This window comes from Dipodomys spectabilis, unplaced genomic scaffold (genome assembly GCF_019054845.1).
Source record: "Dipodomys spectabilis isolate Male_0828 unplaced genomic scaffold, ASM1905484v1 ptg000783l, whole genome shotgun sequence".
NCBI lineage: Eukaryota > Metazoa > Chordata > Mammalia > Rodentia > Heteromyidae > Dipodomys > Dipodomys spectabilis.
The window spans coordinates 2841253-2855877 of NW_024871460.1; the positions used below are offsets into that span (position 1 = coordinate 2841253).

General features: G+C 36.3%; 1 protein-coding gene across 1 annotated transcript in view; it reads left to right on the top strand.

Annotated features, from left to right (window-relative positions):
- Positions 1–2894, top strand: part of Tmem65 (transmembrane protein 65) — a 35429-nt gene extending 32535 nt beyond the window's left edge. The window contains exon 7 of the mRNA XM_042672978.1: positions 2095–2894. Coding sequence (XP_042528912.1) covers positions 2095–2196 — 102 coding nt within the window. The 3' untranslated portion in view covers positions 2197–2894. The remainder of the gene's footprint in view (positions 1–2094) is intronic.
- Positions 2895–14625: the final 11731 nt, after the last annotated feature.

The following is a 14625-nucleotide window of genomic DNA, read 5'->3' on the forward strand; positions in this document are numbered from 1 at the left end:
AAAACAATGGGAAACTGGTTTAATAGGGCAATGGATCTCAAAGTGTGGTGCCAAGACCAGCAGGATCAACTTTATAGGAACCTATTAGTAATGCAAACTCCTAGCTTTCCTTTTAGACCTATTACTGTGTAAAAAAAGTTACCATGAGTTTAGCAGCTTATGACAAGATAAGTTTATTCTAACTTCCTGTGGCTCAGGAAATAAGCACAGCTTGCTAAGCAGATCCTGTAGAAAATTACAGTCAGTATATAGCCAGAACTTGGTTCTTCTGTGAAGGTTTAGTGGTAATGGATCTACTTCAAGGCTAAACTGGAATTGACAAAGTTAATTTCTTTGTGCCTATAAAAGTCCCAGCCTCTGGTGATCTGTTGGCCAAAGGCTGCTCTCCTCCCCCGCAGCCTCCCTCACTGTTTTGAAGTCATTTGCAGCTCCTTGCCGTGTGCCATGCACCTGGCATAGACCCTTGCAGAGCAAACCAATTTGATTCTTATAAGCCAGCAAGGAAGAGAAAGGAGTAGGGGGCCAGGAGTCATAGCTATGTTATATAATCACAGGATTCACATCTCATCACTGTTCTATTGGTTAGAAGCAAGTTATAATACCTCACCATTTAAAATATTTTATGTATATGATACTCAGCTTAAGGAGAGGCAGAAAACAAAGCTGTATTTATGGAATGATTCCATTTTTTATTTATTGAAAGGTACTTGGAGGTTTCTTTTTCTGCCTCCACATCCTCCTCATCCTCCTAATCCTTCTTATCCTTCTTATCCTCCTTGTCCTCCTCCTCCTTTTTTTTGTTGTTGGTCATGGGGCTTGAATTCTGGGCCTGAGTGCTGTCCTTGAGCTTTTCAGCCCAAGACAAGCTCTCTACCACTTGAGCCACAATGCCACTTCTGGTTTTCTGGTGGTTAATTGGAGATAAGAGTCTCATGGACTTTCCTGCCCAGGCTGGCCTCAGCCTTCTGAGTAGCTAGGATTAGAGGCCTGAGCCACAGGCACCTGGCTTGCCTTAGTAATTTATTTATCTATTTATTTATTTGTTTGTTTGTTAGTCGTGGGGCTTGAACTCTGGGCCTGGACACTGTCCTTTAGCTCAAGGCTAGCACTCTACCACTTGAGCTACAGCACCACTTCTTATTTTCTGAGTGGCTTATTGGAGATAAGAGAATCACAGACTTTCCTGCCTGGGCTGGCTTTGAACTGCAATCCTCAGATCTCAGCCTATTGAGTAGCTAGGATTACAGGCGTGAGCCACCAGTGCCCAGCCCCTTTATTTATTTGTTTGTTTATTTATTTATTTACTTACTTACTTATTTTTGGGTCTGGTTGTGGGGCCTGAACTCTGGGCCTGGGTGCTGTCCTTCAGCTCTTCAGCTCAAGGCTAGTGCTCTACCACTTGAGCCACAGCGCCACTTCCGGCTTTTTTCTTTTTGCTTATGTGGTGCTGAGGAATTGAACCCAGGGCTTCATGCATACAAGGCAAGCTCTCTACCACTGAGCCACCTTCCCAGCCCCCCTTTTTATTTTTTAACATTAAAATATGTCCAATTTTTGATAAGTGTTTTCTGTTTAAATATTTCCTTGATGCTGCTTTTTATGACATTTAAAAATGTTTCCCTGGTTACTTTGAACTTTATTTATTTATATATATTTTTTGTGGGTTGTGGGGCTTGAACCTGATCAGGGCCTGGTTGCTGTCCCTGAGCTCTTTTGCTCAAGGTTAGCTCTTTGCCACTTTGAGCCACAGTGCCACTTCTGGTTTTCTGGTGATTATTTTGGAGATAACAGTCTCACGGTCTTTTCTGTCTGGGCTGGCTTTGAACCTGGATACTAGGATCTCTGCCTTTTGAGTAACCAGGATTATAGGCCTGAGCCACCACCAGTGCCTGGCTAACTTCAAACTTTAAACTGATCTGTTCTGAGATACTGGTGTAGCTTATTTTTTATATTTAAATACTGTGATCAACCGAAATGCAATCACTGTTGAATTTTATAGACAGGGGAATTGTCTGTTGTCATAGATACTTGACAAGAATTCCTGTTCCAGGAAGATTAGAAGTTTAAACAAATGCTCTCTTGTGTTTCCCTTAGGGCAAAGCTGTCGGGGTGACGATTGGCTGCATTCTAGGAATGTTTCCTTTGATTTTCTTTGGAGGAGGTGAAGAAGATGAAAAACTGGAAAAGAAAAATTAACCCTCTTAGACTACATATAAAAAAGATGTAAACTAATGTACCTCAGTTATGAAATATGCTGTCACAACATTTAGGAATTAAGACAGTAACAGTGTATAGATATGGGATCAAATAATTCAGCATGTATTATGGAAAACACTAACTTATTGTGGCTTGGTTTTCTTATGACTTTTTTTTAAAGAACTAGTAACATTTTATGTAAATTGTTGAAATGCTTTTTCATCGATGGCAGTCAACATTTTATCTTTTCCTTCTCTTTCTGTATCAAAATATTATTTAAGTTCCAGTCATTGCTGTACTGTACTGACTTGGGGTTTGCTTGTTTGGTACTTACCCGTGTGACATGCATGAAAACATTTTTTGTTGCTGTTGTTGCTGTCTTGCTGTTCCCTGGTGGTTATAATCCAATCATGCGGTTTCCTCAGTTATTTAGGATGTACAATATCTTTTTTCTCTCTTTTTGTGATAACACCAATTTTATAGTGTTTCACAGTAAACATTTACAGTCATATAATCTGTTATTTTCTTAATTCTTACATCAATGGATACAGATTTCAAGTGTTTTATGTATGTAATAGTTTAATTTCCTGACCATTCTGTTTTAAGAGCCAGAGACTAATCAGAAAGAGCAATTATGTAGTCTCCTTACATAAAACCATATATACTAAGTGTACTTATTTCTATTTGATTTTTTTTAACCTTTAGTTTCCTGCTTTGAATAATTACACGATGGATTCTGACTCCTGAGGGAAAGAAAGTTTTTAATAGTCTTTTACAATAGAGATGGTAGAATTAGGGTAAATTTAAAAATATGGCATAAAGGTTGGCTATTAAAAGAGTAAAGTAGTTGGGCACAGTGGCTCATGCCTGCAGTGCCCAGTTAGTTGGGAAGTGGAGATTGGGAGTATTGCAGTTTGCAGTCAGCTTGGATAAAAGCGTTGTTGAGTCATCACAACAAATTAAGCCAGGTGTGGTTATTCATGCCTGTAAAAATCTCAGTTATTGGGGAAGTCTAGGTCAAAGGCTGACTAGGGCAAAAACAGGAGACTCCTATTTGAAAAATAACCTAAAGCAAAAAGGGCTCAAGTGTTAAAGCACTTGCCTAGCAAGTCTGAGGCCCTGAATACTGCCAAAAAACTAACAAAACTAAAAGACTTCTTTTTGAGAAGTAGAAAATGGAAGCTTTTTAGTGTAAAGTTAGAATGTTGTTTGGAAGAATAATGATATGCAAATCATATTGTTGAATTTTCCCTAAAAAGTGTTACCTGCTAGAATGACTGAATACTCCATACTCATGATCTTAAATTTTATTATGTCGTCTTTAATGAATTTTATTTCTGTATAATTTCTTCTGAAGTAAAAAATAAATATTTTTGCTATATAATCTAGTCAAAAGTTACAAAAGGAGAAATCTTTTCTCCAACTTTTGGCCTTTTTTCTTATTTTATGGTGTTTAAAGCAAGTTGCTCATTTCCAATCTTGTATCTCCAAAAGTATACTGATGTATGAATCATAAATTTCAGGCTTCGAATCCCCTTCAGTACATGCTAAACTTAATACTTTTTCTTGTAACAGGTTAAACACACCATGAAAAAACTGAAATTAAAATGTACTCCTTTGGTTTTTGAAATTATTTGTATTTCTAAGTAGATGCAAGAGAAAGGCACATTTGTAATTGGCTGCAGACTTGTAGGCTGACTCCAGAGCTTGGCTGTTGTGAACAGTGCTTCTTAAACATGGATGTACAGATATTGTATGCTGACTTAGATTCCTTCAGGTGTATTCCCAGGAGTGCAACAGCTGGATCATACAGTAGTTCTAGTTACATATTTTTGAGGAACTTCCATACTGATTTCCATAGTGGCTGCACTAATTTACACTCCTACCAACAGTGTGCAAGCGTTCTTTTCTTCCCCTCATCCTCAAAAGAGGAAAATTCTCTTTTCCAAACTGCAGAATGAGTTAGTGCTAGTCATTAATAATAGATTATAAGGGGGAAAAATATATATGGTATAAATACTACTACACCCAAATCTTTGTCAAATATTGTGACATTTCCATTTGATCAAACTCTGATTATATAAAGAATAATTCTGTTGTGTGTCTTTCACATAGCATCACAGAAACCCAAAAGAAATTTCAATTGATAGGATAAGAGATCTTACTTAACTTTTTCTTGTAAATTGTCAGTGCTTTTCCCCCTAATTTATTTATCCATGGCAGTTCTTTTTTGTTTTTTTTAAAAAAGTATTGTATTGTGGTGCTTGGCTCTTCTTCTTACTAATTAAATATAACCAGAAACTTGTTTTGTAATTTTAGAAAGGACTTTGGATTACTGATTTCAATTTTTAGCTCTTAAAAATAATCCAGTCTCCTGTGTGCTGGTGGCTCATGTCTATATTCCTAGCTTCTCAAGAGGCTTACATCTGAGGATCAGGTTCGAAGCCATCCCAGGCAGGGAAGTCTCATCTCCAATAAACTACACAGAAGAAGCTGGAAGTGATGCTGTGGCTCAAGTACTAGAGCACTAGCCTTAAGCAAAATAAGTTCAGGACAGTGTTCAAACCCTGAGTTCAAGCCTTAGTACTGGCAAAAAATTCCCAACAAAGCCAACATCCAGTCTGAGCTGGGTATGCTGGCACACACCTATAATCTCGGGAAGACAAGAGGATCACAAGTTCAACATCTTCCCTGTCATGAGTTATTGAGACCCTATCTCAAAAACAAAATACAAACAAAAAGATATGACTAAAGTATTAGATCATTTATCTCCTATTTTTGAGGCCATGTGTTAATTCTCCAGTACTGAAAAAGCAAAAACCAACAAAAAAAAAAATTGCTATTACTAGTGGAATTGATATTTTTTGACTGACTCCACCAGTTTCATTGAAAAGCTTTCGAATTATTTTGAGTTGCCAAAACACAAAATATACACCCTGATTGGTATATTTTCATTGATTAAAAAATGTGAATCAGATATTTACTATTCAAAAAAATGAAGCTCTGTTGAACTGAAGAAACATTTTGTTGTTGTTGTTTGGGTTTTTGGTTTTTTTTTGAGACTTGGGAAAGTGGTTCCCTTGAAGTTAGTAACTCTGCATCATGACTTGTTGCTTGTTACCCGCCACAAAGCATCTTTTTTCAGATGGAAACTGGAACTTCTTGTCATCTTAGCCATTTTCTTAGTACTGCTGGAGCTGTGGTTAAAGGTGTCATGCTCTGCTGTTTGTACTGTTCATTTGATGTTGCATTCATGTTGTCCATGCGTGAGGATTTACTGACTCGGCGATTATGTAAGCAGGTACAATTTTGTGTTTTACTGTATGTTATTGGTGACTGATGTTTTTACAAAAGAACTGAACAAAAAAAATATCTTTTAAGAAATTTGGCATGTGGTTTTGGTTTTAAAATTTGATTTTCTTAAGAGGGTCTGGGTCATTCGGTCACTAAAGGAAATAGAATTAATATAAGTGAGATTTGCTACAGGGCATAGCAGTATAACTCAGTAAAATGGAACTGTTTTCTCTTCCTTAATCCCATAGACATCTGCAGAGACAGTGCTACATGATTTCAGCAGAGCTGTCCCTGCCATTTATATAATAATGCCTCACTTACTTTATTAGTTTCTCTAAAAGACAGATTGTAAAGGCAACAGAAGTTCACACCAACAGTTTATGTAAGCCAACTTGAAGTAAATCTAATTTATAGTTATATTTTCTTGCCATCTTAACACATTATATGTATGTAATATAACCTTTATCTTGGTTGCTAAGCATTTTTCTCATGGACATTATTGTTGTAATGTCTATACATTAGGAATCTAGTTTTTTATTTTTTAGGAATCTAGTTTTAACTGCTTGTTTTCTTTTTCTTTCTGCTTTTGCTGTGGTAACTTTAATCTGCTTATTTCTTAGTTGTATGGATTTTGAAAATAGCCCATGTTATCATGCATTCTTTGGGAAATATTAAAAAAATAGGCTACAGAGTCAGAGTGAGATGATAGTGATATTGAGAGTAATAACAGTATTTGCTCCCTATTCTTAAAAAAAAATGATTGGCTGCTATAGAGTACAGTTTTTCACACACAGTTCCACACTCAGTCACCTTAATAATAGCATGATCAGTGCTATTATCATCCCTGTTAAGTAGTAGGTAAAAGGAGGCAGAAAGAGTTTTTTTCCCTTGATTTCACCACTAATAAGTGGAATGGAATCCAGCATTGTCTGTGGGTGAAGCCTGTATTCTTGCTACAGTTACATAGACTTCCTAGTATTATGCCAGATGGTGATGCATTCCATGGGAATAAATGAAACAAGATCAAAGGGATAGAAAGTGGTCCTAAGTGGCAGGAGTCAGAGGAAGAGAGGATTGGAGGAGAAGGTATCCTGTTAGGTTCAAGAATATTGATGTTAAGAAAACCTCAGCTCTATGAAGTAATACTTCTCTTTGCAGTGCCATTGTAAAATGCTTTCTTGTTTCTTATTGGCAGTGTTATCTAGATTGAGTCTATGGATGAGTACGCAACTTCGAATATTGGTTTACTCAGCATACAAGGAAATGGTCCTGAAGCATGTAGAAGTAATTTTGCAGTTCAAAAAGTCTGGAGAGAATCAGTAAATAATTGTTGTGTGTTCATATCAGACCTTACCAACAAGTCACTTATTTTCACAAAACCAATAAAAGGCCATTGGCATATGAGTTACAACTAACACTGAAATTAGCTTTTTCCATCTCTGACTTTTAGAAATGGAGCAGGTTTTATTGTTGTATTTGTTTTGCTTTTTGGTGCCAGTCCTGGTACTTAAATCAGGGCTTGGACTCTGTCTCTGAACTTTTTTTTTGCACTTGAGCTTCAGTTTTACTTCTGGCCTTTTTTTTATGGTGGGGAGGGGGAAGGTGCAGGGAGCAGTTTATTGCAGATAAGAGTCTCATGGACTTTTCTGCCCAGACTGGCTTTGAGCTGCAATCCTCAGATCTTAGCCTCCTGAGTAGCTAGGATTACAGGCATGAGCCACTGGTGCCTAATGAAATGGAGAAGTTTTTAAAGCAGGGTCATGAAACATTTCAGTTTGGGGGTTTACTGATCCTACAATTACTAACATTGACATGAAACACTTTTTTTTTTTGCATTTGTGTTCATATGAAATTGTATGGCAGCAAAATATAATTGTCATTTAGGTTTGCATAAATTTATGAGTGAAAAATATTTGAGCAGACTATTGGTATAAGACTCAAAAGCTAGAGAGTAGGCTTCTGGGAGATTACCTCATTTTTCTGTAAATGCAACTCAGGCTTTTTTTTCAGTGAATGCCACAGAGTGATGATGAAGGAGAAGGCTTCATTTTGGGGAAGGAGTGGAGATAATTGTCAAAAAATTAGGATAAAGCAATTGTTTTTGTGAGAAGTGAAATTCAGTATAGTTGTCTAATAGGAAAGCAGCACATTTGCATTTGTAGAAATTAACCATAAATGGAATTTAAAAGAGATGGTTTTATTTTTTTAAAAACAAAAATCTAAGCTCAGCACTGGTGGTTCATGCCTGTGTAATTCTAGCTACTCAGGAGGATGAGTTCTGAGGATTGCAGTTTGAAGCCAGCCTAGGCAGAAAAGTCCCTGTGAGACTCTTATCTCCACTTAACCACTCAAAACACTGGAAGCGGCACTGTGACTCAAGTGGTAAAGCACTAGCCTTGAATACAAAGAGGCTCAACGACAGCCCCCAGTCCCTGAATTGAGGCCCCACAACTGACAAAAAAATAAATGAAAATTGAGCTCTCTTACTTAGAATTCGGGTTACTTTCCATCTATCATGCTAACCCCATCTGTATACTATTCCTGGCAGCACTCAGGGTCTTCTGCATCTCTTTTCCTTATTTCTCATGTGTCTTTCATTGTTTTTCTTCTTTCCTCAACCTAGACTGATAGAAGTCATTTTTTAAAGTGCTGTTTTAAAGCACACTACTCAAGCATTTTCTCTTTTCTTTCCCACCTGTTTTTGAGAGGGAAAAAAAAATGGGAGTTAATTGAGTTCATTCTTTTTAGACACTTTGATTGTTCATTCTTCCACACTGTCTCAAATAAAGAGCCCACGTTTCTTGGGGGGGAAAAGTCAGATGGTGCTTTAAATGTGAATCCCACATGGATTCGTCTCACTTTTCTGTTGTATTCAGTGCTCTGAGGGGTTCCAAGCACAATGTAGATGCTCAGTAGTTGCTTGACAAATGGCCTCTGCCACCCTCATCATGGTTCTTGAATTCTAACTTCATTTTCAGCCCCAATGTATCAGTCTAAAAGTTTTTTGTTTTGTTTTGGTTAGTTTTTTTTTTGTTTTTATATTTTGTGTTATTTCTGAACTTTTTTGCTTCCGATCATTACTCTGTAAACAATTCTCTGGGCCATAGTTTTCTAACAGATAAATACTTAATGAGAAATATAATATGTGCTTATATTCCCTACTAGAAACTACTTTTCCTTCTTCAGTTTTGGTAGAGAAATCCACACCAAAAGAAAAAGAAAAAGAAAAAGCTAGTTAAATATTCTTTTTATAGCTACATCTCTCAGTGCAGTTGAATTTTCTTCAGACAAAAACAAGGTATCAAACAGATGGCAGAAAAGGATCTGAGGATCTAGCTGTCTACTGTTAAGTCAGCAATAAAGACATTTCCAGAAATATAAATCAATGCAACTATTCTCACTAAACCACTGTTTTCACAAATTGTATTATGTATGTTAACATAAAATGAGTTTCGGTTATTTTAAATTAGTAAATGATTTTTTGTAGTTTGTCAGTTTTTGTTTATGATGCAGTACATATTTATATAAGCCTCCTACACCAAAGCTCATTGGGGACCTCAGTATTTTTTCAGAGTAAAGGAGTTTTAAGGCCAAAATATTTTGAAACCTTTGCTTTATAATATTGCGTTTGAGACCTAATCAACAAAGCCATTTGTCTTATGCAAACACGGGGAAACCAAGAAGCTTAGAGTTGGTCAAATAACAAGAAGAAAGGGAAGAGACAGAGTCTTAAATTAAAACTATAGATCTCCTCCATTAGTCAGTGTGGTTGAATGTGTACTAATTAATGTGACAATTTAATGGCTTAAGTAATGTCCTTTGAGATACAGTAATGTAAGCCTATCACTTTCATTTAAGATTGCATGTGTTCCTCTTGGCGTTTTGTATTTCTATATAAAATTTAAAACTAGCTTGCAGATTCAGCCTGCCTCCTTCAAATTAAAAAAGTCAAACAAACTAAAACGTGATGCAATGCACCTCTGCTTAATTTGGGAATATTTGAGATGTTTGCATTTAACTCTATAGTTTAATTTATAGTTTAATTTATCCTTCTACATATTTAGAGTATCTTTAATTTAATAGTTTATAGTGTAGAAAACAATTTCTAAATTTATTTCTATGTATTTTTATTGTATTATGTTTTACTGTTTATTGTCTCTATTATACATTAAAAGTTGTAATTTTTATACCAACATTGTAAATTTGCTATATTTATTATACATAATAGTTTATTTCAAGATCCTTTTCTATTTTCCACTACTTATTCATATAACTTCCAATTATGATAGCTTGATTCCATCTTTTCTAATGCTTTTATTTTTCTTGACTTAATACTAAAAAAAAAAAAAAATGGCCATTTTTATCTTCAGACAGAGGGATCTCAGAGTGGAATTTTTTGCCTCTTTTTTACCCTCCATTTTTTTGAAAAAAAGTTAAAAAATCATAAATGAATTAAATTTCATAAGGTTTTTTCTTTCCTTAGATAATGATGTACCTCTTAAATTGCTAATGTGATTTACGCTAATTTGCATTTAATTGTAAAAGCACATTTGCATTTCGGGTGCAAAAGCTCTTATTTCTTGGGTTCAGTTTGCTAAAATTTCACCTAGGATTTTTGCATTTGTGTTCATGTGAGAAATTGGTTTGTAATTTTCCATTTCTTGCATTAATTTATCAAATTTTAGATTTAAGGAATTTGATTACATACAATAGGTGAAAATATTCCTTGTTTTTCTTTTTTCTCTCCCCACCCACCCCAATTGATCTTGTTCTTCAAATGTTTGCAGGAACTAACCACAGAGGCCTTCTGAATCTTGAGATTTTTTTTTTTGTAGCAAGATTTTTTAAATTAAATATTTAATTTTGTTAATGCACTTGAAAGTTTTTTTCTGTAATATTCCTTTGTTACTTAATGCCTCTTTTAATTTTAATTTTTATAAAGGTGATGTATAGAGGGGTTATAGTTACATAAGTTATGTAAAAAGTATATTTCTTTTTTTAGACAACGTAACCCCTTCCCTAGCATGAACTAGTTAGTGCACATACCAGTTTTTCTCTCCTATTCCCACCCACAAATTCCTAGTTCATTTTCAACATAGTGTCCAGTGAGTACTACAGCTGGAATGCCTGCATTTAATTTTGATGTGGATTATTTGTTTTCTTGATTGTTTTACCCATTGGTAGTCATACTAGGCTTAGCTCCTTGAGTCTTCCTTCAGCCTCTTATTTCGAACCTAGAATTGGGAATGATTTTTCTCTTCTCCAAGGGATACATTTAAAAATATTGAAACAGTTTGGATGGTCATAACTTGGGATAGAGAAGACAATAGCAGCATCTATTGGGTCAAAGTTTGCCTGTCGTCTATAATGGGACAGCTCTCCATTGCCAAGTATTATCTGGCACCAAACAGTAGTGTCAAAATTGAGACATCTAGTTTAACTTCCTTGAAGGTAGGAACTGGATTTTGTTCACTTTTGTGGTTTCCTCGTAACAGTCACAGATCTTGCACATTTTGGTGCATGGTAGATTTTTCCTTGGAGAAGTAAAAGATGAGTGGAAAAAGTTGAAGATTCATCAGGGTAGTGGTAAGGTAGAAAAAAGGTACATTTCAAAGTATTTAATCCCTATTTACAGAACAGGCAAAAGAAAAGATTGATAACTGATTCAGCCATCAGAATATCTTAATAACATTTTTATAGCCAAATAAGTACAGGACATGCAGTCCCCAATTTTATAGGAAGGTAGAGTGGAACAGCTTTTTAAGGAGTTTAAGTACAGCACTTTGATCGTAGGTGCTAGATGGTTCCTCCTACTCTTTCCTTTTCTTCCTCTTCTCTTTTTCTCTCCTTCCTCCTGTTTGTCCTTCACTTTTTTTTTTTTTTTATTTCTTCTGCTCTCTGTTTTGCATTTTCCTCTTTTACAACTCTAGGGTAGTATTATAGTAGGCAGTTGAGAGGCATGAGGAGCTTAGGAAGTTTTAATTTACAGAATGAGCTTTCTAGTGGTCTGTGCCAGGCTTTTATTATTTGTACTTTTTTTGTACAGAAAATGAAAGACTTTTGAAGAGCAATGTTAAAGATGCTTAAAATAACCTTTCTTGGTGTATCAAGTCCTTCCTCTTTCTGAGCAGTTAGATTTTTGAGATGAAGAATATGCTGCAATGCAAATTCCTGTTTTTTCTTCAGAAATTGCAGCCAGCGTTTAGCTTACTGCTATTAACACTACCCTTTTCATGCCATCTGATATTTGGCATGTTTTATAAACAGGCTGAGAACTCTAAGCTGGATGCTGGCTATACTCAGGCTTTATAATTATATCTTCTCGCTAATAAATAGTCTGGAAAAGTCTGTCTTTCTCTTCGTGAATTCCAAATACATTCAGAATGAGTATTTTCTGTAGTGATTTCACCAGTGTGTTTAATGTCCAGCAATGAACCAGATCCTAAAAGATGTGGGTCAGTGGAAGCATGAGGTCCAGTCTCCCTCAGGGGTCATGCTGTGAGGTAGATCCTGTGAGATTAAGGGAATGACCCATGTAGTTAAAAATGCATTCCTGGAGTGCATTATCCTTATTTTACATAATTTAACAGTTTGGGAAATGATGTCCATTAGGCAATAGTCGTAGTTCTCACCTTTTACTTTACAATAAGACTTCATATAAAATAACCTCTTAAATAAAAATAATCGTTCTAATTTGGAGTCAGTATAGAGGAACATCTCAGAGGGCAACCATAACTAGTGTTTAGTTCTCCACAATGCAGTGGCTCTGTGCAGAATCTACTTTAGCTATTGGTTTCCATTGGTTGTGTCATATGCCAACACTGGGTCCTATAATGCAGAGGTGGCCTAATTCACTTGCTGTGTCCTTGTTATTTATTATGACGCCATATATTACTCGTGATACCATATAATGCATTCTTCTTCTTTCTGTGAGCCATCTTGTCACCACACATTGCAAGGTGGTCACACCTTGTGCAAATCAGCCTCTCCACAGAGAAAGTAATCCTTTAAGCATTTTGGTAGAAAATATTTTGTTCCTGCAGGGAGAGATTCATGGTGTATTTTGCTTTGTTTCGTGTTGGTCTTGGGGTTTGAACTCAAGGCCTGGGCTTCATTGTTCAAGTTGAGCCACAGCTCCATTTCAGGCTTTTATGATGTTTAATTGGCAATGAGAGAGTTTCACAGACCCTTCTGCCCGGGCTGGCTTTGAACCACAATCCTTAGATCTTAGCCTCCTGAGAGGCTATGATTACAGGTGTGAACAGCAGGCACCCAACAGGATCCATGGTTCTTAAGAATGTCTAAGTAAAATTTTTGAATTTTTTGAAGGCTTGATTAGAGATGTATAAGCTCATAAGAATGTATTTAAGCCATTTGTCCTCTTTGGTGGCCTTTGTAAGCCTCCACCATCGAGTCACTCGGGGAAGGGTTACTGTTAATAACCCTCAGTTACATAGGAAGCTGAAGTCTAGAGCATTTCTGAGACCATTTTAGTAGTATTTGTTGTTTGGAGTCAAACTGTTCCTAGTTTCAGCTTACACATGACAGTTAACTTCTCTGAACTCTTGGAATTCCCCAGCTTGTGAAATGGGGATACTACTTCCTCTCTTGACAGGGTTATAAAGATAGAGATTGGGGGAGAGGGGTCCCTGAGCAGTTCGGTGGCAGTTAGAAGGTGTCCCTAGCTGGTTGTAGTGAAGGTAATTGGTGTTTTCATTTTTAAAATTTGATTGGAAAGGTGATATACAGAGGGGTTACAGTTATGTAAGTCAAGTAGTGAGTACATTTCTTTTTGAACAGTGTCACCCTCTCCCTCATTTTCTCCCATTTCCTCCCCCCTTCCTCCCCTTTTAAGTTTTATAGTTTACTTCCAACATAGTGTCTAGTGAGTGTCACTGCTGAATTGGTTTGCCCTTTGTCCCCCCATTTCTGTGCTTCCCCTTCCCCTCCTCAAATCAGATAAACTTATATACAAGACAAAGGGTTCAAAAATAGTAACAAAAGGGAATAAACCAAAGGGGGAAAAATAACTGCAAACAGTACAATTTTAAAAAATACCCTCTTGTTTCTATTTCTTGAATTCATTCTGATGTGCTCATATGCACATGGCTATTGAGCCCTTGTGATCCTCTCCTAAGAATGTCCTCCTTTGTTCTCACTGTGTGAACATTTAGAGTGCTGTTTATTGTGTCCAAGTGTAATTTTTTTGTCTTTTACTATCCATTGGATTTACTTGTAGATTTATAGGCATATTCTAATTATTATAAATGATGGAAACAATGCAGTGTATGTTTCTTTGAGTCTGGCTTATTTTTCTTAATATAATTTTTTCCAAGTCTTTCCATTTCCTTAGGAGAGGGGCAGTGTCATTCTTTCTGATGGAATCATAGAATTCCATTGTATATGTATATCACATTTTCTTGACCCATTCCTCCACTGAGGGGCATCTAGGTTGATTCCATGTCTTAGCTATGGTAAACAATGATGCAATGAGAATAGTTTTTAGGACTTTTTCTCTTTTCTTCAATTTGGTGGTAAAATATTTGGGGGAAAAAGTTGAAACTTGATAAATATTCTTTTTTTTTTTTTTTTTCCAATCATGGGGCTTGAACTCTGGGCCTGGGCACTGTCCCTCAGCTCTTCAGCTTAAGGCTTGCACTCTACCACTTGAGCCACAGTGACACTTCCAGTTTTCTGGTGGTTTATTGAAGATAAGGGTCTCATGGACTTTCTTGCCTGGGCTGGCTTTGAACTGCAATCCTCAGATCTCAGCCTCCTGAGTAGCTAGGATTACAGGCGTGAGCCACTAGTGCCCCAGCTTTGATAAATATTCTTAAGCTGAGGAATAATGACATAATGGCAGACACTCTCTTTGGTTATTGATAGTTTGATTTATTTTCTTTTTAAAAATTGAATTGTTCATCTATCCAGCATATTTGATGAGGGTGTTAACCAATAGATAATCCAGATCAGTCATTCAGTTTTGAGATTACTTGTGCTATTGCTTCTCCTAAAATAACTGCACTGAATTTCACTGTCTTGGATTCTCCCAGAACTTTCTCATGTGTTACAAAAAGCCAGTAAAGTCTTAGGAAAACTGTCATTTAATTAGTATTCTGTTTAAATCTACCTCCT